The sequence below is a fragment of the Chenopodium quinoa genome, unplaced genomic scaffold (genome assembly GCF_001683475.1).
Source record: "Chenopodium quinoa cultivar QQ74 unplaced genomic scaffold, ASM168347v1, whole genome shotgun sequence".
Classification (NCBI taxonomy): domain Eukaryota; kingdom Viridiplantae; phylum Streptophyta; class Magnoliopsida; order Caryophyllales; family Amaranthaceae; genus Chenopodium; species Chenopodium quinoa.
Window position 1 is genome coordinate 1471347 of NW_018745323.1, and position 22711 is coordinate 1494057.

Consider the following 22711-nt stretch of genomic DNA (forward strand, 5'->3'; position numbering starts at 1 on the left):
AAATATTAGGTGGGGACGGGGATGGAAAGACCAACATCCGCCCCGCCCCGCCCCATTGACATCCCTAGGTATATACAACCTAGATATGCAATAATGTATCAGTTTCTAATATCATGCCCAGTACATAATTTATACTACTTTTATAGATATATGAATGAGTCATTTGGATTGACAACCGTTGATTGGTTCTAATCCAATTCAATTCAAATTAAATCAAAATATGATGATAATTGACGTTGATAACAATTTTAATATTTTTTGAGTTTGCACTGAGTCGAATTGTTTTAATTTAGAGGTAAATTTTTCAATTGTAAAAAAAAATTACATGCTTTGGAAGCATACATGAAATTTATATGGCTTGTGCAGACCTAAAATTGTTAGAGATTAATGACACTAATCCACTATATAATGAAAGTTGAAAGCTAAATGCAAGCAAATCGGACTAATTTTGAGACGATTTTGTACACTTCCTCTGTTCCTTAATGTTTATTACTTCGTATATGTTTGTAATTTTTGTAAGGGATACATGTCAAAGATAAACAAACAAAAAGAAACACATAGAGTAGTTGGTAAGCATAATTAATTAAAATGGATTGTGTTTGTACGTGTGTGACTAGTTACATTGTGTGGCCGTTTGTAAAATAACCAAGTAAAATCCTGTAATGTTGATCAGGTAATTCCTTTTAGACTAACCGTGTTAAATACGAGTCTGGGTCGCACCCGTCACGGGAGAGTGCAAGTCCGCCACTTCACAAGAACAAGGAGGTTCCATCTCATATGTGCTTTATATTGTGGTGGTAACTCTTTAATTCTTTCAATGTGGGATTCTATTACCACTAAACTCCCTCTTTAGTGTGCAGTGAGACTTATGTGTTCGATTTTGATGTGTGAGTTTACTTGCATATATTGTTTGTCTATTTGATTTTAATGTTTTAATATGGCTTTATATAAGCCCCAATCGTGAGATCGTGGGTCTGACTCTGATACCATGTTAAATACGGGTCTGGGCGGCACCCCGTCACGAGAGAGTGCAAGTCCACCACTTTACAAGACCAAGGAGTTTCCGCCTCAAAATCATATGGCAATGAAGGGAGTAGCCCCTTAGCCTTATATTGTGGTGGTAACTCTTAAATTCTTTCAATGTGGGATTCCATTACCACTACATTCCCCCTTTAGTGTTTTAGTGTGGGACAAGAGAATGTTCACATGTGAGTTGTTCCTGGACTCAACAAACCAAATAACTTATTTAACACTGACGAAGTAACCATGATAACACTAATCAGGCTACCCCTTTAACACTGATTGAGGTAATATCGTCTTTAATTAACAATGACGAGATAACCCCTACAATACTACCCAAATAACAGTATAACACTAATGAAGTAATTTCTATGGTGACTGGTCACACGGTGTGACCAACCATGTATAAAAATTTATTATATCCCATAAATAATTAACCTGTAGAAATCCTCCAAATGTAAGTGGTTTTTAGTGAATTTGTAGGTCTTGTAGCTTACCAACTTTTTCTTCATCATCATGCTCTCGTAAGGGTGATTTTGTCCCTAATTATTGAGCTAATTTAATAAAATCATCAACACAATTAAAATTTAAATAGAGCTAAAAGGTGAGCGACACATTAAGAGAGTTAAACGTAAACACTTGGCCACCTTTGGTCGGTACTAGTTAGTGGTTACATTATACCCATAGCATGTTTCAAAAGTTGTTAATTCAATTTTGGAATAAATGAAACTCCGTAAAATTAATTAATATAATTAATTATGTATTAGCTCGCAACAAATTGAATTGCCGATCGAATTGGTTGTACGTAGCCACGTAGGAATAATAATGGTTGTACAATTAGTGGATTGGTTGTTGACTTTAGTTTAGAGCAAGTATTTATCAATTATAGATGCTAACAAAGCACCTAACATCTTGAAATATATATAGTCTTCAAACATAAGGTCTTAGTGATTTACTAATTGTACGTGTAGTATGTAGGAATGTTATTACTTAATACTTAAATTAGGGGCCGAAATTATAGTTGTAGACACATTTATCTTATTTATTAAAAATTTATGTACATCAAATTTAAGCAATAAATTTCATTAAGAGTACATATACAATACTTTATTTTTATTACAACATCTGACTAAATGATCCCCACCTTTAATTTGCACTTGCACTTGCACCTCTTTTTACATCAGGAATTAACGATGCATATCTTTATTATATCTAATCAATAGTCTCAAAAGCTAGGATATATATATGGAAGCTTCACCCAACTGCCGTGTTAGTGTCGGATACCATGTCAGACACTAACACTTGTAGACACACGACAATACGTCTCAAAATCGTACCCTATTATGATATTTGGTTATGGTTTGTGACATGCCACCTTATCTTTTTCAACTTTTTTTTTAATGAAGAAATATAAGTAAAGTAAGATAAATATATAAGGTAATAGCTCAATAATATGGGTGCCTTCATACATATAGTGTGATCTAGTGAGCGGACACAAAAAAAAAAGCTATATATATATATTATATTCAAATTCTTTTTAAAAATGTATTACATGAATTTTAACATATATATCGTATCCGTAGCCCTTATTTTGAGATAGACATTTTCCCATACTTGTGATAGTATTCATTCTTGTGCAACCTGACTCGATCAAAAGTCAAAACTTATTACACAAATGCAAAGTCAGTCAATCATACTATGATAATCATAATTTATAAGAATGAGTTAGCTTAAACCGTTGCTTGAGAATTCACCTAAATTTTCTCTTTGTATAAAACACCAACAATATGAATTGTGGGCGCGACTACTTCAAACCAAGATACTCAGTAACATTTTAGAATAAGTAAAGCAACGAAAACACACAATCCTTTCCCTCCTCCCCAATTAAGTGGAAATGTTAATGAGATAACTTTAAATAGACAAAATATTCAATTTAAGATATTTGTCCACTATTAAAAAATTGTTCCTAGACCTCTCTTCCTCAAAAAGTCTTAGTATAAATTATTACTAGTATGATTTAAGTGCAAATCAAAGCTTCTTCTTCCTACGAATATATACGATTGAGGGTCCCATACATAGATTATATTGTATAATGTCTCATGATTAATTTATAGAATAAACTCAAGATAAGCACTTATCTAGGAATATATTAGAGGTGCACTAATATAATTATAATATATTTTTTTAACTTTATCAAAAGTGCTTTAGGAAAATGATTTTTCTGGATTTTTCTAACTTTTCCGAATTAATTTAAGCACATTGAGGGGTTATTGTGTTCATTCGAAGTTGGCATATTTTCGGCTTGTTTGATGGTGGTGTGGAAGTATATTACAAGTTATGCCTTCGCAATCTCCCACTTTAATTGAGAAACCTATGGTCCACATAATTATTAGTCCATCCGTTTAATAAGAATTGCAATACTAGTATTGCGTAATATTTTAAGAGAATTATAAGATAGGAAAGATAAAGATCAAAATAAAAACAAATTTTATATATAGTAATATTTTTTGAGAGAATATACAGTAATATAAAGTATAGTTAGTAGAGAAATATTTATTTATTTATTTATTTATTTTTGACAAGAGAGATATATTTAATAGTTACTCCATCCAGTGGAAAATCTAAAAAAAATTTAAATTATAGTACAACCCAAATAGATATGGATCACATTGATTAATATTAATGTTTCAATATTTTGTGATTTTCTTAGGGCTTGTTTGACATTATTTTTGGTTTTCAGTTTTGTGTTTTTTTGAAAACCAAAAACAGCAAACAAGAAAAAGGTGTTTCCACTTTTAAAATTATTATAATTTTAATATGTTTAAATAAATTTTTATTCATTATGGGACATATATCATTCACTTTTAAAAAACAAAAAACCAAAAAACAGAAAACCACAGCAATGCCAAACGAACCCTTACTTTTTAGTCTACATTTAGCATGTAAGTTCATATACATCCTCCGTTCATTTAACACTGCAACATGAGGATAATTACGCTTCTCAAAGCACAATTTAACCCTTAAAAAACTTTAATTATATAATAATAACAATAATAGTAACAAAATAATAAAGAAGAGTCTAACAAAATATAAAGTGGCTATTTTTCTTTACAATACTATCTTTTAAAGATTAATGGGGTAATTTATAGTCAAAGTTTTTTTACCTAAAAATAATCACAATATGTGGTTACAAAAGAGTGTGAATAGTGTATAAAGTGCAAATGTTGCAATGTTTAAAAAACGGAAATATGTATAAAAATGAAAATAATATATCATTTACCATTTTATATGGAGAAAAAATATGATTTTTTTATAACTTAAGAATTTCTATTGTTTGATTTTATCTTTTAGGAATCAATTTACTTAAAATGGGAGAGCAAAAACTAGTATATGTAATAGATTCTTTTTTAACTTACCTTAAATAAATTCATAAATATTTTGCAAAATGGGGATGCAAGTGCTCCCCTTCAAGTCCTTATAGATCCGCCTATGACTCCATCTATGTACTAGTTCAGTCCACATAATTATTAGTCCATCCATATACTAATTCAGTAATTTGATCTAAATTTCATCTAACTCAAATGAGTCACTCCAAATTAAACTTGAATTGTGTTTGATTTAATTTTAAATCAATTTTTTTATTAAAAAAATAAATTAAATTGCAATCTTATTGTATCTTGTATGGCTTATAATTAAAATGTCGAAAATTTTTGTATTATAAATTGAATGGAAATGCATGCAGTTAATTATCTTCATTATGCGCTTCATTTGTGTGTAAGTGTAATGAATCTCATGCCTTTACTATTGTTGGAAAACTGGACACTTATAACTGAAACACTTAATGGGCCAGTATGAACCTTTTTGGGCTGGATCGAAAAACCACTTTGTCCAAAATCCAATAGCGTTGGCAGCCAGAGGTTCGGTTCAACTTTTATTGTGCTGTACAGTACTTCCAATTGGTCTAAGGTTGTGCACCTTAGATAGGTGTAACAGCAGTCCAATTACCCCCCAACCCAATTAAAAAAGGCCCTAAAACTAAAAACATGGTAATTACAAAACAATTGGCCCTAAAACACGGAAAATTCAATACCCCCACCCACATTGAAGTAACGTCACTTCTATTCAAACCTTTCTTCTGCTCTCTTATTTTCTCTCTCCTCTAGTTCATATTCTCTCACTAAAAATCTGGAAAAATCACAATGGACCTAAGAGATGAAATGCAAAATCAGAAGGATCATCCAAAGAAGAGGTATATTTGCACTGAATTTTGCCCGAAATTTACATTTTTTTAGTGAATTTTCATCTGAATCATTCGAAACTCTGTTTTTCGAAATTCAATTTTTCGAAACTATGAAATTTGTGTTAGATTATATGAAAAATTGTTTAGATTAGTTTGTTACATTTTTTTCTCTTTTCTTTGTAAAAAATTGTTTAGATTAATTGTTGTTTGTGGGTGAATTCATAAACTAACGCATGTAATTCAATTATTTTTGTAGAAAAACAAAAAATGCTTCAAAATCTACTGGAAATCAAGAAGATATGTAAGTTTAGATGTTTATTTTTTTATTGCTATTTCTATAAATTAAAATTTCATTGTGGTGTTAAATTGTAATTATTAATATAAATTGTTGATAGAAACCCTAATTTTCTTGAATAGGCCGCTAAATAAAATGTTTGGCACCAAAAAGAAGAAAGTGGCAAAGAGTCCTACTGTAGATCCGAAATTACTCAATGAGATTTCGAAACAAGTTGTTGAAGAAGAGGAAAATCAAAACAACAGGTATATTCATTTTTTTTTATTTTAGTGAATTTTCATGTTTTGATCCTAATTTTCATGTTTGTTGTTGTTTGGTGGATTTTATGGTGAATTTTGTCCGAAATTCAGTGCAAATATTTGTATTTTTAAGTGAATTTTGTCCGAAATTAAGTGCAAATGTTTATATTTTTTGGTGAATTTTTTAGTGAATTATGTCTGAAATTTTGTACGAAAATTAAAATTCAAAACAATGTTTGTATATTTTAGTGAATTTGAATTTATGTTGGTATTTTTTGTTGATTTCTTGAGGAGGGAGATGAAGTATGGAACAGGGGAGTGTTGGTGAGTGGTTGGAGTGGTGTAGGATTAGGAGTTGTGGGGTGTAGGATAAAAGAGCGGGAAAAAGGGTAGCAAAATATGCAATGAATAATATATTTGGAATAGTGATGTTCATGTTTGAGAACACTATATTCACAACATTTATAATATATGAACTAAAGGCACACTATATTCACAAAATATGCACTGAATTATAACTCCATGTAATTGCTTCTTATTATGCATTCATAATATATGAACTAAAGGCACATTATAGTACATGTCAGAATCGGAAAGATTAAGAACAAGTTACTCATATAAAATATGCCCATGAATGTGCTTCTCGATCTTTGTCTTTCATTGGCTACAAACTCTTCAAAATCCCTACCAAAACATCAGTTTCCACCAATCAAATGTCCAATATCACTTTGTTGTTGCATGTTTTAGTAGTTATGTGATCACTCCTTGTTTTATATTTTTACTAGAAATTATGTATAACCTCTCCACAAAGACTGGTAGGTTAAGATTCAAATGCATGTCGACCCTTCATCAAATGAATTTGATAGATTTAAAGAAATGAAGTTACCTCATAAAGCTCACTGTTTTACACAATTTTTTCTCATGAGTTAACGATGAAGTCGAACCACCAAAAGAAGGAGAAAAACAACCACAAGAACGATCAAAAGATGCAAGAAAAGAAGGGGAAAAACAACCAGAAAAACCTTCTAAAGAAGCACAAAAGGTTCAATCAAAAGCAACAGAGTTACCAAAAAAAAAAGGTATGAAATGCTTATGTTCACATTGTAAATATATATATATATATATATATATATATATATATATATATATTCATATTCAGTTATGTTATAGGGATATTCATTATTTTTATGCGTATATTCATTAGTTTTATACATATATTCATTTTTTGAAGTATGGAACAGGGGAGTGTTGGTGAGTTAGTGGAGTGGTGTGGGATTAGGAGTTGTGGGGTGTAGGATAAAAGAGCGGGAAAAAGGGTAGCAACTTATTCACAACATGTTTCATGTTCATGTTTGAGAACACTATATTCACAGCATGTTGCATGTTCACGTTTTAAAATGCATAATCCAAAGGAAGCAATGCTTATATTCATTATTTATATGCATATATTCATTATTTGTATACTTATATTCATTTTTTGAGTGGTTATGTTCATGTTCATTGATTGGTATGTTCATATTTTGAATGGTTATGTTCACATTTGAAATAGCATATGTTCATATGTTCACCTTACAAGTAATGCATATAAACATGAGCCTATACTTTCAATACAACTTATTTTCACTTTCTATATGCATATGTTCACTTTATATAAATTATATATTCATTTTTTTAAACTTTACATTTATTCTATTAGGGTGAAGCATATTGCAACAAAAAAGAAATCATCAAACAACTGTTCGGAAGCCTCCTCAAGCAAGAGTAGAACAAGCAAAACTCAAAGACACAAAAAAACAATGAGAAAGATGGAGGTGAGAAAGAAAAGGAAGCTCTGAAAACTGAAAAAGTTAAGGTGGAGAAGGGGAAACAAAGTGAGAAAGTTGATGGTGTAAAAAATGAGAAAGCACATAAAAAAAGAAAGAGAGATGCAAATGAAGATGTACATGAGGTGGTAAAACTTGATGATGCTGAAGATTTGGATGATTATGGTAAGTTGCAAGTGAGGGTTGGGCATTTCAAATTCATGACATTTGCATCAAATTTGAGCCTTTCTCAAAAGCAAGCAATTATTGACATGGGATTTGGAGCTTTACTCGATGTAAATCTTCCACAAAATGACCAATCATTTTCTGCTTGGCTTATGCATTGTTTCAAAGAGAATAGCCGCACACTTTATCTTCCGTACAACAAATCTATTGTTGTTTGTGAAGATGTTGAAGTTGTGTATGGAATCCCGAGAGGGGAGAAAGAAGTGAAGGAGGTAGAAGATGAGGAACAAGAAGAGACTCCTTTGACTAGATGGAGGAAAGATTGGGGTGTTGTGTCTGGTAGCCCTAAAACACACAATGTTCTGAAGAAGTCTGAGGAAGAAAAAGAGAAAAAGATGGAAATCATGAAAGCAAAGATGAACAGAAGGAAACTGGAAATGAACACAGAACCTGCAAAAGTGAACAATGGTGAAGTTGATGAAATCTTCATTATCTATTTCATTGTGTTGGCTGTAAATTGCTTCATGAAAAGCAGCCAAAGCATACACTTGCACTACAAGTTTCTGTTCTCAATTAAGAATGTGTTTGAAATCAAGGAATACAATTGGTGCAAGTATGTCCTTGATAGCTTAATGGATACAAGCAGTTCTTGGAAATTGAATCCAAAAGGGTTTTACAAAGGACCTTTGCCTTTTCTTCTGGTATATGCCATTATTTTCATTTCCATATATACTATGTTCATATTTTTATTATATTCATTATTTTTATGCGTATATTCATTATTTTTTATGCGTATATTCATTATTTGAATGGTTATGTTCATGTTCATTGATAGGTATGTTCATATTTTGTATGTTCATGTTCATGGAGAATATTCATGTTCATATTTTGTATACATATATTCATATTTGGAATGGATATGTTCATGCGTATATTCATGTTCATATTTTGGTATGTTCAGATTTTGTATACAGGTAATGCATATAAACATGAGCCTATAAATTCAATACAACTTATTTTCACTTTCTATATGCATATGTTCACTTTATGTAATTTATATATTCATTTTTTTAACTTTACATTCATTTTATTATATATGCTAATTGATGATTTTTTTTTTCTGTATTTTTTTTTTCAGTTGTTTTACTTTGATCGCATTCAAAAGTAAAACATCATGCCACCAAGAACTCCTCCTATCATATCTGTATGAACAAAGGATATGGTGGTCTAAAGGATGAAGTTGGAGAGCCATGGAGTTGGATTGGGTAATATTTTGCCTAGAGTTGAAATCAAAAGGAAAACAACACAAGAAGAATGTACTAATATACCAATGGCCAAGGTTTGATTAGAAAATTTACCTATATTATTGAATGTTTATTATTTTTATTTATAATGTTCATATCTAGTTTGATCTAAGTTATGTATAGTTTTACAAACCTATTTCTTTGGCTTTGGCTGATTTAGTCATTGTTCTGTTTCGTCTATCTTCATTGATATGTTTTGGTCTATCTTCATTGATCTGTTTTTGAATGCTTATTTTTAATCTAGTTTGGTATTAGTTACAATATTTCATTTTTCTAAGCACTTGGTGCCATCTATTTGTTTAATGCTAGTAGACATTAGTATTGTTGGTGTTATTGGCTCAATTGATGGGTGTCCATCTGTGTTCAAAATTGCACAGGAATAGTCAGTAATAGCCTCTAGAGCTATTGCACCTCCCTGTCCTTCCAATAGTTTCACCACCATTGACATGACAGGACGTCGAGTTGGCTCTGTATGCAAACACCACAATGCAATTTTTATAATCTTCTCAACGTCTTCAGCATTTTGCCTTGTATCCTCATTGCATTCGTTTAGTAGATCAAACAACTGGCACTCCTCAACCTTTTGGATGAGAGTGCTTTCCTTCATTGATATGTTTTGGTCTATCTTCATTGATCTGTTTTTGAATGCTTATTTTTAATCTAGTTTGGTCATATTTCATTGATATGTTTTGGTCTATCTTCATTGAACTTAGGAACATGTTCATACTTTGCATGATTATGTTCACTTTATTTTATTTGTATATTCACTTTTTAATGCGTATATTTTATAATGATATTATCTTTTATTTCTTTATATTTTAATTTCATATTTGAAGGCATTATATTCATAATGTCTGTTATGTATGTTCATTCTGTAGGAGGAATTTATGGAAGAGTTTATTAGTGTGGTCAGAATTATGGGTGGGAATTGTGAAAAATTGTGTGAAATGATAAAGCATGCTGAAGAGCTTTTCCCAAATAATCTTCTTTACAAAACAGTGGGAGATTATATGCAAAAGAAATTTAAGGATCCTTCAAATCCTTCAATTTTGAGTCTAGATGAAGAATTATTTGGAACAGATTCTTTCTTGAATGCTTTAGACAAGGTTGAAAAGGAGTATTTGGAGAAAGTACAAGCTGAAAAGAAAGCAAGAGAAAGAAGAGGCAAAGAGGAAGAAGAAAGTAAGAGAGTCATTCGATCCACAAAATGCTTAGAATTTAGGGATCGACAAAGAACAAACTCCTAGTCCAATGGTTCATCCAACTGAGACACAAATTGGACAAAACATTGATTTGAACCTCGGGGCTAGGTATGGGAGGGTCAAGTAGTGCAGGTGTGGAGCAGGAGCAACCGGTGATTGAAGCATCGGAATTTGATCATATGTTCAAAACTCAAGACCCTACATTTGAGGACATTTTGAACAACCCATTGAATCCAGAATTTCAATATGCAGGGTAATGTGACTCCTAACTATGATATATATTTTGTAATAAGTAGCTAAGGCAGTCTATGTAATGTAAAGAGAAAACTAATGTTAATTTTTTGGATGAACAAACTAGAAAAAGTAATGTAAATTTTTTTGACATCGAAAATTATTATATATTCTATGAAACTTATAAATTATATTATGAAAATATTGTTTTTCTATATATATTCATCTATTATTGTTTGATATTCATTTTGTTTTATATTCTGTTCATCTATTGACAGATCTAAAGGAGAATCGAAAAATCCAGGGTAAAAAAATGGAAAAAAACTTATGTTCATTTATATTAAACAATTGTTCATTTATATTCACATATTGATCACTTTTACTTATTATCTGTGTTTTGCAGAAATGTGTCAAAGGACAAAACAGCAAGGTGAATAAAAAAAATAAAAAAAAACCCGTTTACATAATTTTGACCTTTTATAAACTAACAATGTTATTTTATGTAGGGCTGGCAAAAGCTGACCCAACCCGACAACCCGACCCAAACCCAACCCGAAATAAATGGGTTTTGAAAGAGATTTTCAACCCGTTTATGTAATTGGGTCAACCTGAACCCGACCTGAAGTTAAATGGGTCGGGTGCAGGTTGGAAATCCCAACCCGAAACCAACCCGCCTAAACCCATTTAATTAATTGGGTTGGTTTCAGGTCGGGTCAACCCGAACCTAACCCACCTAAACCTGTTTACCAGCCCTAATTTTAGTTATTTACACCCTAACTTTTAAATATGGGCTAAGCCCAAATATCTAACCACAAAAATGAAAAACCCTAAGCTTTGTTCTTTATTCACGCCGCTTCCCCAATTCCCCTCTTTCACTCATTCTCTCTCCTCTCTCTCTCTTTCATCTCTCTTCTCTCTTGTTTTCATATTTTTTTCCATGAAAATTGTTTATTAAAGCTTGTGAATCTTCATCTCAACATTGTCAAAGGTAATTTGCTTGCTAATTAATTCTCTTTACTTAATTGTTCTGTTTTTTTATGCATTTTAGCTTAGTTCTTCAATTTCATCTCAACATTAGTTTGTTTTTATGTGTTTACTTGTTTGCGATTTAATTTCTTCGATTTACTTTTTTCTGATTTAAGCTCGTTTGTTATGAGTGCGTTTTGTGCATGCGGTTTTTTCACCATCTGATTATGAGTGAGATTACTTGTTTTTACAACTGTTTTTTATGAGTTTATGAGTGAGATAAGTGATTTTTTGCTAAGTCTGCATTTGGCATTTAGTATTTTGATAAAGTTAGCCTATTATTTATCTAATTAACTAATGTATTCTTAATTAACAGATGGTTGATACTTGATTGTCCTCTTCCTCCTTTACCCGTTGAACTTGCTGGTTATGAAGAATCAGATGATGAAGTTACTAATTGGCAAATATTGAATTTCTGTTATATGTATTTTGGAACTCTTGGAACTTTTTAGTGTTGTATAATTGTACTATAAACTATGCAGCAAGTGGCTTTGAATTTGCATTTTACATTTTTGTATGTTGTTCAATATTTCAGGTTAATTTTTGAAAAATAATTATATTTTTATTTTTAAAAATTACAAGATTAGTTAAAAAGATTACAGGTTAAAAAAAATAACAAGGTTAATCAATTTTTTTTTTTTAAATAAAAAAACAGGTTAAGACGGGTTGGGTTCAGGTCAACCCGCTTAAAACCAGGTCGAGTTCGGATTGAATTTTCTGACCTGTTTAAGTAAACAGGTCGGGTTCAGGTTGGGGGTGACCTGTTTATGTAAACAGGTCAACCTGAACCCGACACGACCCGACTTGTTTGCCAGCCCTAATTTTATGTAGTGAAATTGAAATTGGCAAACGACCTATAAGACAAGTTCACAATTTCTTGCTCGTCTCAAATCACCATTCATGGTAAAATACAAAGATTTATTCAAGGATGTGAATGCAATGAATGCAACAATTTCTGACTATGCATTCAATGATGGTCCTAACAAGTAAGTTGCTCATTATTATATTACTTGTTCATAAAATAATATGTTTTGTTCATTTTTATTGTTCATTTTTTTTAAAATGGATTGTTTTGTTTGTTTACTGCGTGTGAAGTGAGGTGATGTACTTTGATGGAGAAACTAGTATTAACAGATCTCAAATGAAGACACTAGGCACAGATGAAGAAATTGACAATTCCATTATTGATGCTTGGGCTACAATTTTAAATTACAAGTGTCGAAAAAACAGCATTTACTTTAGCACAATTCCTTATGTAAGTTCATATAAGAACTAGAAATTCATTAATATTTTATTAAGCGTTCATATATATTTGATGTTCTTTAATATTTTATTATAAGTTTATATATTAGAACTAGAAGTTCATTAATATTTTATTAAAAGTTCATATATAGGTACTTATTTATATATGTTTTTTATTTATATGCAGGTGATAGTGTGCACAGACCACATTGTTAAGAAAAAGGGTGACATGAAAAAAAGAATTTCAAAATTCATTTCCAGACTTCAAATTGAAATGAAAAACAACGATATCAAAAAAATAAAAGAAGTCAAACAATTCTTTTTCCCGGTGTCAGCATTTAACCACGTCTACTTGGTTTGCTTCAACATGTATAATGCCACTGTTGATATGATTGATAACAGAAAGCTTCCCATGAATATGAAAGCAAAAGACAAATACGGTACCTCTCCCATAAAAATGGTAAATATTAAATACTCATCTTTTTTCATTTGAACTTTCTGTGAATTTCACTAATTTATTTCTAATGTTCATTTCCTTATAACTAACTATTGAATGTGTATTTTCAAAATTAGCTTGAAGCTTTTATAGGGTTTTTGAAAAGCCAAAATTACAATGAAAAACAACTGGATGAAATAAAAGCTTTCAAGCCTAACTTGATAAAAATGAATTGGAGGAGCAATTGGGACCATAAGAATTGTGGTGTTTATTTGTTGAAGCATATGGAAACATTCACATCAGAACCTTTAGTAGAATGGGTTTGTGATCTGATAGCCGATAATGTAAGGTTTCAACTCCTTTAAAATTCAATTTACAACTATGTTCATTGATATAGAGTGTTTGTTCATATTTTAAATATCTATGTTCATACGTTTTTCCAGATTGATCAAATCAGAAAGCTAAGAGTGAAGTATTGTGCTGAGATATTACTAATCAATACCAACAGAGAAGCATACAGAATAAAGATGGCTGCAAGACGAAGGATGGAAGAATCAAATTAATTTTTATAGTTAATAACTTTGCAAAGACAACTTACTTTAATAGTTGTGGATTCCTTTTATGACTTGAAACATCAGTTTGCATTATATTTTGCATTTAAATTTGAAATTTCTCTCATTATTATATATTGGTAGATCACTTATATAATGCTAATTGATCATCTTTCTTATAAAAAATCAGTAAATTAATTCTTGGAAATCAAAAACATTTATAAAATGAAAATAAGTAATAATTTGTTTTGTTACAACTTTTAGGCAATTGAATAAATTGTCAATTATTAAAAAATCTAAACATTGATTGTCTTATCAAACATGGATAACATTTCATTATATTGTGAAACATTTGAAGATCCACCAACTTCACTCCCTTCATTTGTAGCATTGCGCCCAACATCAAAATACTAAAAAAAAAAGATAAAATAAAAAACAATTACAAAAACACATAAGCTCAAAAATAAAAAGCAAATGTTCATAAACGTAACTAGGTTGTTCAGATTTACCTGATACCATTTGTTGTTCTCATAATGAAAACTTCCTTTTTTAGCTTGATATCCAAATTGACTTGATGAAGAAGGTTTACTCGTATTAGTGTTTTTCTTTGAGGGTTGTCGTCCATTACCCTGTAAATTAAAAAAAATGATCAAATGGTATTGCATAAAATTCATATTAATAAACTTTAAGTTCACATAAATAATTAATTTTGAGAATTAAGTCTGAGAAGCATTAGTTGAGGTATTAGTGTTATTCTTTGAAGATTTTTGTCCAATACGCTGTAAAATAAATGTTCAGGTTCTGTAGCATAAAATTCATATAATTAAGCATAAAATTCAAATAAATGATTACCTGTGAATTGTAAGTATTTTCCCTTGATGAAGTTTAAGAATCATTTGCTGGTACTTTTCTCTTTTTACTGGCACCTTGAACACCCTAAAAATATTATAAAACATTAATAATAGAATACTATTCTTTCAAAAACAAAAATAATAGAATACTAATATAATTGAAAGTATTTTAAAAATTACCATTGATGATTGCCCATTCATTTGTTTTGGAAGGACATTAAGACTTGAATCTTTTGTTGTTGGGTGTGAATAAGTCAAAGGATCACCATCATCATCTAAAACCTGCAATATAAAACACAAATATAGATATGTTCATATCCCATACAAAAGTATTCACTTAACTACACAAAAAATTCATAAAAATACCTGAAAAACCTTTTGAACAGTAGCTTTAACTTCATCCTTGTATTTATCTACTTTTTTCTTCCACCCCTTGGCCTTATTACAAGCTTTTTCAATAGTGCTCTTTGGCCTATCATTCCTTTCACCCTTTTTCCTAATTACTTTCGGATTTTGAATAGGTTGTGCATCATTTTCAACCTCTTGAACCTCTTCTTCCTCATCAAAATCAATTGGCCCTCTAACACTCTCAACCTTCTCCCTTAACATTTCAAATGTATATTCAATTTCAACTCGTGCTTCAAGGTGATCTTGGCAAGATGTAACAAGTTGAATAAACTTTCTTAACATATGAGCTCTCCAAATAGAAGAAGAAATCACATTCTCTTGAACAACATCTCCATCAACCACATGACTACACATCGCGGTTTTAGTCCATCTCTTAACTATGTATTCTTCGGGTATCTTTTGAACACAATGAATGTTGTAAATACGAAGGGAATGTGAACACAATAAACCCATTTCACTCCAATACTTACATGTACAATTGATTACCCTAGTGAATTTATTTAAAAAAACCTCATGCCTAATAATATCCTTATTAGGCCTCCATACCAAGTAACTAATTGTCTCATCATTTTCATACTTTCTCTCTTGAGAACAAGAAATAGCTTTTGCAAATTGATCTTCAAAGACAATATAAACCGAAATTGTATAAACCTCTCTAGCATGAATAAGAAGACTTACATTAGCAACCGCCAAATGACGATTACCTCTCAAAAACCGAAAGTCCTGCTTACTTTCCTTACTCCTCCACTCAGCCACAACATCAAGAAAAGTCTTGTAAAAATCACACAACCCATTCGTCTTCCTCAATCTATGAGAAATCGAACGGTTTGTGGTTTCACTCCTTTGGGAACTCAAAACTCCTCCGGAAAAATATGCTTTAGAATAGGCTGGACACCATCTTTCTTTTATCGAGTACAAATGATTTAACCAATCATTATCATTACAATTGTACTTGTTCATCATCCTAGCATAAGAAAGTTCACTTTAATAAACATTATATTCATATATTACATATTTATGTTCATAATATATTTATATATGTTCATAAAAATGTTTATGACGTTCATAAGAATAACAACAAACAAAACAACCAGTATACAGGTTCATAATAAATCATCAAATTCATAAAAACACATATTCATAAAATAAACCTATAAATTCATAAAATATCTAATTATGATCATATACAATGATAAACATGTTCATATAAATAACAATGAGCAACAACAAAATTAAAGATAATTATATTAAAACATATGTTCATGATTTTAAATCATAAATTCAATGTTTCATATAGAAAGTTCATAATGATGTACCAGAATAACAACACACAAAATAACCAGTATACAAGTTCATACTATAACAACAAATTCATAAAAACACAAATTCATAAAATAAACTTATAAATGCATAAAATATCTAAATGTGATCATAAATAATAATAAACATGTTCATATAAATAACAATGAGCAACAACAAAATTAAAGATAATTAAATTAAAACATAGGTTCATGTTTTAATGTAATAAATTCATTGTTTCATAAAGAAAGTTCATAATGAAGTACCTTGGCCAATAATGTTCGAATTCAGCAGTAGTTTCACAGTACTTGAGCAGATAATCAAAAAGATCAGTGAACTCCTTCAAAACTCTGAATTTACCGATATTTGTTTTTGAGTTCTCCGTAAGATGCCATGTACACAGACGATGTCTAGAATTTGGGAAAACTTCTCTTATACCAGCTGCAATAGAAGGTGCTTGGTTTGTCATTATAGTAATCGGATGACGCCCACCACCCATTGATCTCATGAAAGACTCAAACAACCATATGAAACTGCTTGTTTACTCATCTAGAACAAATCCCATCCCAAACATGACATTGTTACAATGGTGATTCATACCAACAAAAGGGGCACATATCATGCCATACTTGTTTGTTCTATAAGTAGTGTCAAAAACCATCAAATCACCAAAGTGTTCATAATCCCTTTTCATTCTTCCATCTCTCCAAAAAACACAAGTAAGGGAATTTCCTTCATCTACCTCAAACTCATAATAGAAATCAGCTTCCTTTGCTTGCCTTTGAGCAAAATACTTGATCAATTGATTACAATCCGAGCCATCAAGTCTATTGGCCTTTTCAGTAGTCAAAGCATTGTATATATCCTTTCGAGTACACCCAAGATTCAGCGAACCACCAACTTCTTTGGACAAAAGACGTAGTGAATCAGTTACCCTAACACCACTTGCCTTCATTACACTTATGTATTTCAATTGCTCTTTATTCACATTTCTTTGAGACCTTAACAAATGTCTTTTGTCAATTGGTATAAAAGGATGATTATGTTCCATCTGATGATCCACAACAGTCCATACACCTAGATCAATAATAAACTCCACAAAAGCGCCACAATTTGTACGAAAATCTAACTTCTCAAACTTCCTCACATGCCTCTTAGAGTCATTCTTCAAACTAGCACGTGAACATACATATCTCCTACTTCGCCAAACAGATGTCTTACCAACTGTTCTTACATTTCCCTTCCTTATACTAAAACCAATCTTAAAAGCATAATCATTGTACAAATTATATGCTTCATCATCACTAGTTACTGTTTTCTTCATTAATTCAGATTCTTTAGCTTCTGTGTATATAGTTTCAACTACAGTATCTGAAATAAATAACACTAAATGTTCATAATGTATAATAAGTAAATTCATAAAAATGTAAAGAATATTCATTAGACACCTAAAAGAATACAAATAAAATATTCAATATCAAATGTAATGTTCATTATTTAAGACTCAATTATCATCATTTAATAGACAATGTTCATTATTTAATAAACAATGTTTATAAGTTCATAATTTTTAAATGTAGTGTTCATTATTTAAGAATAAAAGTTAATGTGTAATAAACAATGTTCATAGCTTCATAATTATAAATGTAATGTTCATTAGTTAAGAGACAATATTCAGAATAAATTATAAATTACGAAAATCGTAACAACAAACAATTGCAGCACGCAATAAGAAACAATTAATCACAGTAATCACACAAAAATCAAGATTAGCGCAAAATCAAGACATAATTATACGAACAAAAATCAATTGATTTTATTATTAATTCATCAAAAATATCACATTCATCAAAATTATACGATCAATTTCAGTAAATCAAGACATAATCTATAAAATTAATATAAACCATAAAAATATATACGTAAAATTGATTGAAAAAATGCAGAAAATCATATAAAATTCAATTCATAATAATTAAGAAAACCGTATAAAACCTAATCAATCAAAATTGATTAATCAGCTCATAAGAAATCAAAATTTATACATAATACATCAAATTGATCGAACATAACCAAAAATCAGATGAAATTGAATAACTAATCAATCGAAACTAATCGTAGCTAACCTAAAATCATACAAAACACAATTACAATTGAAACTAACAAAAAAAAAATCTAATTACAAATCGCAAAATCAAGCAACTAATCTGCATTGACGATGTCTTCGTTGAGAACAACCAATTCCATATTTATCCAATCGAAACAGATGCAATCGCAAAACAGAGGATAATTTTTCCAGAAAAAACAGAGAAAAAAGCAATTAAAGAAGGAGAAAAAACATAGAATAATTTTTCCAGAAAAAAATAGAGAACAAACTATAGTAATAAAATTTTTTATGGAAAACTTTGATGAGAATTAGGAAATATAGGAGAAGAGAGAGAATTGGAAAAGAAGAAACCAAATTTTTTTAAAAAGGAAACTAAAAAACGTGAGCGGGAAGAAAGACATTAGAGAACACTAAATAGACGTTGCGTTTCACATTGGTTCTCCTGCGTTTTGAGCAAGTGCACCTACCTCTAGGTTTAGGAAATATGTGCAGTACCTCTATTAGGGAAGAAATTACTCACGGAGTTTAAATGAACCAAGAACTTGACTCAATCTATACTAAAACCTGAAAATGCCTTCAAAATTGTGTTCTTATTTGGTGAACTCGAGGGATGCTACGATCGATCATTCACCTAATAGGGACTTTCGTGTGCTTGTGTGCACGAAGATGAGTAAACATCCCGGGACTGTCGTGTACTCGTGTGCTTGTGTGCAGGAAAAATGAGTAAACATGCATCCAGGGACTTTCGTGTGCTTGTGTGCACGAAGATGAGTAAACATATATTGCTCGTGTATCTCAAGCGTTGATGCATGCATTCTCAAGCACCATTTTTGGCATTTTACTTGTAGATGTACTAGTGTACTTGTTTGTGAACGCACATAGCTATCTATGTACAAACTTCATCAACGAATGAAATCCATTATGTAAATTACTTGTTAGGAAAAAAGTTTGCAATCATACAAATTCTATATAATATTAATGGGAAAATTCAAATAATCTATCTTAGACTCAACTGTCACACTCTCAATAGATTAAAACATTGCAATTCATCGACAATTAATTTATTCCCTTAAAACTCCCGTTTGCCATTTTGTTTTCTTTATATTTGATATGCAATAACAATTGTTGTAGACTTGTAGTATGTATCAATGTATGTAACATTTTAACAAGTCTTACAATCAATTTCAAATTTTCTATAATGCTTTTGTGCCATATAAAAAAATAATTTGCAACTGTTTTTCCCAAGAAAAAAAATACTCAAATAAACAAGCATTCATCAAATTTGGACTTGCATGCATAGATCCCTTTATGATCCACCCCACATTGGCACATTAGACTTCAAAGGGAAAATAGAAAGCTTCAATTCTCATGAACCACAACTAGGAGCTTGTTCTAATTGACTGAACTCAGTTGAACTGAACAGCTGAACTGAAATGAATATTTTATAAGAGAAGGAAATTAGGAATTGAACTGAACTAAATTGAACTGAATTGAGCTGAACTGAACTGAACTGAGTTGAACTAAACTGAATTTCAACGTAAGAGAACAGGCTCTAGGATTCAATCGACAAGGCTACTTATCAATTTAGTACGGTTCACTAACAAAGTTGGCTCAAGTGGTAAGCAGTTGTTGCTTAAGTGAGGTATTGAGTTCGAACTTCACTCACTTAAAATACTCTTGATGAGAGACTCACCCATTATAAACCAAGGTGTACAATCCGAGTCAGATCCAAATGTAGTAAAATAATCGGGTGAGGCAAACTCAATTTAGAAGGGTTCAATTCTCACGAGTCACAAGTGAGGTAAGTTGACAAGACGGCTTATTAATTTGAAAAGGTTAAGCCTAGCTTGATCAATTATACCCCACACCATAATAATCTAAAATCCAATTACCCTTAAAAAGGAGGTAATTTGCAAGAAAAAAATAAATTAGAGAAAATGATAGAAAAAGGGTTAATTAACATTACAGTGCCAGAAATTAAACAGAATATTACAAGTAATTTCCTAGCACAATCACCCCAAAAAAAAAAACAAAAATATTATAATAACAATAATAACACAATTTTTTTTTATTTAATTAACATTAATAAAGCTAAACTTTTTTTTTTATTGAGACCTCATCTTATTAAGTTGGTTCAAAGCAGGCTGCAAAATATTGAAAAGCACCCAACCAATTGCAGGCAACACCACTAACAACAACAGTGTCCCTCTATTATCACTCCCAGCACTCTCACTTGCTGCTTGGGCCTCTGGTGTTGCCAACAAAAGCCCACTAAGCCCAAGCCCAAGCCCAACAATAACAGCCTTCTCATTCCTCATTTTGTTAATCTGATTCAAAGCAGGCTGCAATATGTTGAACAGGACCCACCCAATAGCTGGTACAATCGGCAGCAATAGGGCCAGCCCACGGTTGTCACTTCCCTCGGCGATGTCGGCTAGTTGTTGGGCCGCAAATGCTGGGTCCACTGAGCCCAATGTGGCGAAGATTGCTCCGGCGATTGCTGGGGCCGTGATTATTGGGCTTGGGCCGGTGGTGGGTAATTTTGGGAGAGAAATGGGCTTTGAAATGAGCTTTGTTGTAGATGATGGAATTGTTGACTTGTTGCTAAGAGTCAAGGATTTTGCATTGAGTGCTGCCATTGTAGTAGTTGCCATTGTAGCTGCCATTTTTTTTAGGGGTTTAGGAGAAAGAAAATGAAACACTAGTAATTTGATGAAGTTGAAAGAAAAAGGAAGGTGAGGAGTTTGTGAAGAGGAAATAAGGGATATAGGAGTGAAGTAAGGAAGAAGGAGAATGAACCAATAGAAATGGGGTTTCTAGATTCTTCTCTTATCTCTAAGATTGTGTTGGTTGAATTTTAGACCTCTTGTTTTATGACCCACCACTAGTTTCTTATCAACTTTGCTTCAAATATCAAGTTTTTCTTTGGTTCTATTTTTTCTCCCGTTTTCAAATGTTTTTTTTCTTCTTTACTTTTGTTGAGTCACATTTGGTTTTTTCTAAGCAAGTTGTCGACATCTAGAAGATTATGAATTAGTACCTGTTTACTTGAGTTTAATTTCATTTCAGCTCAGTTTAATTCAGTTCAATTCAATTCAATTCAATATAATTCCTAATTTCTTCATAAACAACTCAATTCAGTAAATTAAAACTAGTCTTTAGTACTGTGATATTTTAAAAATAGTGATTTTTTGTTAAAAGTGTTTTAATGTGAGATATGTGTCTTAAAGTTTTAAAGATATAAAACTTTGAGCATATACCCCTTTGCCAATTTATGTGTAATTAAAGAATGATTATTATAAGAAGTTGGTAAATGAAAATAGTTAAGATAAAATAATTCCCTAAGTCATTAATTTTATTAGTTGTTGTAATGTAATAACTTAAGTATATGACTTTTTTCAAAGCAATGATTGATGATTTTTACTTTGATTGCTCTATCTAATCAGCTCATCTCATTCTTGAACACCGGGTAGTACTTCGCATAATTTGTGGTAATGCACTCTCATTGCATGTACAATTTTACATACTATATCTAGGGGTGAAAGTAATTCGGATTAAATCGAACCGAACTGCAAATCAAACCGAATTACTAATTTGATTTGGATTTTTTTTTTTATTCGAATCGGATCGGATTGGAAAAATTAAAAAAATTTAGATTACGAATTGGATACGGTTTGGGGTTTAAAAAACCGAAAACCGAATCACAAACCGAATTTTGGCCCAATACTTTAAGCCCATTTTCTTTTTCAAATTATCTAACCACTTTCCCGTTTCATATATAAGCTTTTTTTTAAAAAAATAAATAAATAAAAATAAATAAATAAACTAATTCTCAATTCTCCTTTTTCAATATCTTATTTCTTTTTCAAATTATCTAACCACTTTCCCCTTTCATATATAAGCTTTTTTTTAAAAAAAAAAAAAAAACTAATTCTCAATTCTCTTTTCTCAATGTCTTACTCCCTCACAAAGAATGTAGTTAACATGAAATGATTGTAGGAATTTTATGGGTGAAGTTCAAGTTTCGAGTTTGGATGTTAAAGAAGAAGAGAACAAATTTCGGTTTGGATTGGATTCTAATTTGAAAAACCGAATTAATTCGGTTTGGATTAGATTGGATCGAATCTTAATTCGGTTTGGATTCGGATTGAGATTTTCGAAACCAAATTAATTCAGATTGAATTTGGTTTTGGCTATAATCCAAACCGCAAACCGAACTTTCACCCCTAACTATATCCAAAATATTTATATGTTGTATATATAATATCCACA

The 22711-nt window shown here is 30.9% G+C and overlaps 4 protein-coding genes across 12 annotated transcripts; 1 reads left to right on the forward strand and 3 right to left on the reverse strand.

Moving 5' to 3' along the window:
• The first annotated feature begins 4989 nt into the window (after positions 1–4989).
• LOC110712590 (microtubule-associated protein 1B-like) lies at positions 4990–13529 on the forward strand. 9 transcript variants are annotated; one of them, XR_002509620.1, is made up of 13 exons: positions 5003–5269; positions 5517–5561; positions 5678–5800; positions 6733–6873; positions 7491–8483; positions 8921–9121; positions 9965–10541; positions 10798–10824; positions 10923–10949; positions 12377–12531; positions 12641–12800; positions 12975–13247; positions 13368–13529. XR_002509620.1 is itself a non-coding variant. In XM_021891060.1 (5 exons), the coding sequence occupies exons 1-5, from the start codon at positions 5220–5222 to the stop codon at positions 7493–7495; spliced, it is 378 nt and encodes a 125-aa protein (XP_021746752.1). In that variant the 5' UTR covers positions 4990–5219; the 3' UTR covers positions 7496–7782. The 9 variants fall into 9 exon arrangements, 1 of the variants encoding a protein (XP_021746752.1); XR_002509619.1 differs by having other exon boundaries at positions 6721–6873; positions 13377–13412; XR_002509618.1 differs by having other exon boundaries at positions 5004–5269; positions 6721–6873.
• A 541-nt stretch (positions 13530–14070) lies between these two features.
• On the reverse strand, positions 14071–16801 carry LOC110712485 (protein FAR1-RELATED SEQUENCE 7-like). Its single transcript, XM_021890950.1, has 6 exons — positions 16599–16801; positions 15544–15997; positions 14992–15429; positions 14806–14907; positions 14284–14403; positions 14071–14184 (listed from the first exon to the last, which is right to left on the reverse strand). The coding sequence occupies exons 1-6, from the start codon at positions 16799–16801 to the stop codon at positions 14071–14073; spliced, it is 1431 nt and encodes a 476-aa protein (XP_021746642.1).
• A 72-nt stretch (positions 16802–16873) lies between these two features.
• On the reverse strand, positions 16874–20136 carry LOC110712486 (protein FAR1-RELATED SEQUENCE 5-like). Its single transcript, XM_021890951.1, has 2 exons — positions 20133–20136; positions 16874–17703 (listed from the first exon to the last, which is right to left on the reverse strand). The coding sequence occupies exons 1-2, from the start codon at positions 20134–20136 to the stop codon at positions 16874–16876; spliced, it is 834 nt and encodes a 277-aa protein (XP_021746643.1).
• A 241-nt stretch (positions 20137–20377) lies between these two features.
• On the reverse strand, positions 20378–21229 carry LOC110712389 (photosystem II core complex proteins psbY, chloroplastic-like). The gene has a single exon (XM_021890848.1). The coding sequence runs from the start codon at positions 21103–21105 to the stop codon at positions 20545–20547; it is 561 nt and encodes a 186-aa protein (XP_021746540.1). The 5' UTR covers positions 21106–21229; the 3' UTR covers positions 20378–20544.
• Positions 21230–22711: the final 1482 nt, after the last annotated feature.

What these genes read in the sequence shown, in the direction of transcription:
- LOC110712590 (XM_021891060.1), top strand. Translation starts at nt 5,220, where the DNA reads ATGGACCTAAGAGATGAAATGCAAAATCAGAAGGATCATCCAAAGAAG. An exon ending in AAGGATCATCCAAAGAAGAG is followed by an intron (nt 5,270 to 5,516) that starts GTATATTTGCAC and finishes TTATTTTTGTAG; the next exon opens with AAAAACAAAAAATGCTTCAA. An exon ending in GAGGAAAATCAAAACAACAG is followed by an intron (nt 5,801 to 6,718) that starts GTATATTCATTT and finishes TTTTTTCTCATG; the next exon opens with AGTTAACGATGAAGTCGAAC.
- LOC110712485 (XM_021890950.1), bottom strand. Translation starts at nt 16,801, where the DNA reads ATGACAAACCAAGCACCTTCTATTGCAGCTGGTATAAGAGAAGTTTTC. An exon ending in AGGATATTATTAGGCATGAG is followed by an intron (nt 15,430 to 15,543) that starts GTTTTTTTAAAT and finishes TGTGTTCAAAAG; the next exon opens with ATACCCGAAGAATACATAGT. An exon ending in TGAATGGGCAATCATCAATG is followed by an intron (nt 14,404 to 14,805) that starts GTAATTTTTAAA and finishes TTTAATTTACAG; the next exon opens with GGTAATGGACGACAACCCTC.
- LOC110712389 (XM_021890848.1), bottom strand. Translation starts at nt 21,105, where the DNA reads ATGGCAGCTACAATGGCAACTACTACAATGGCAGCACTCAATGCAAAA.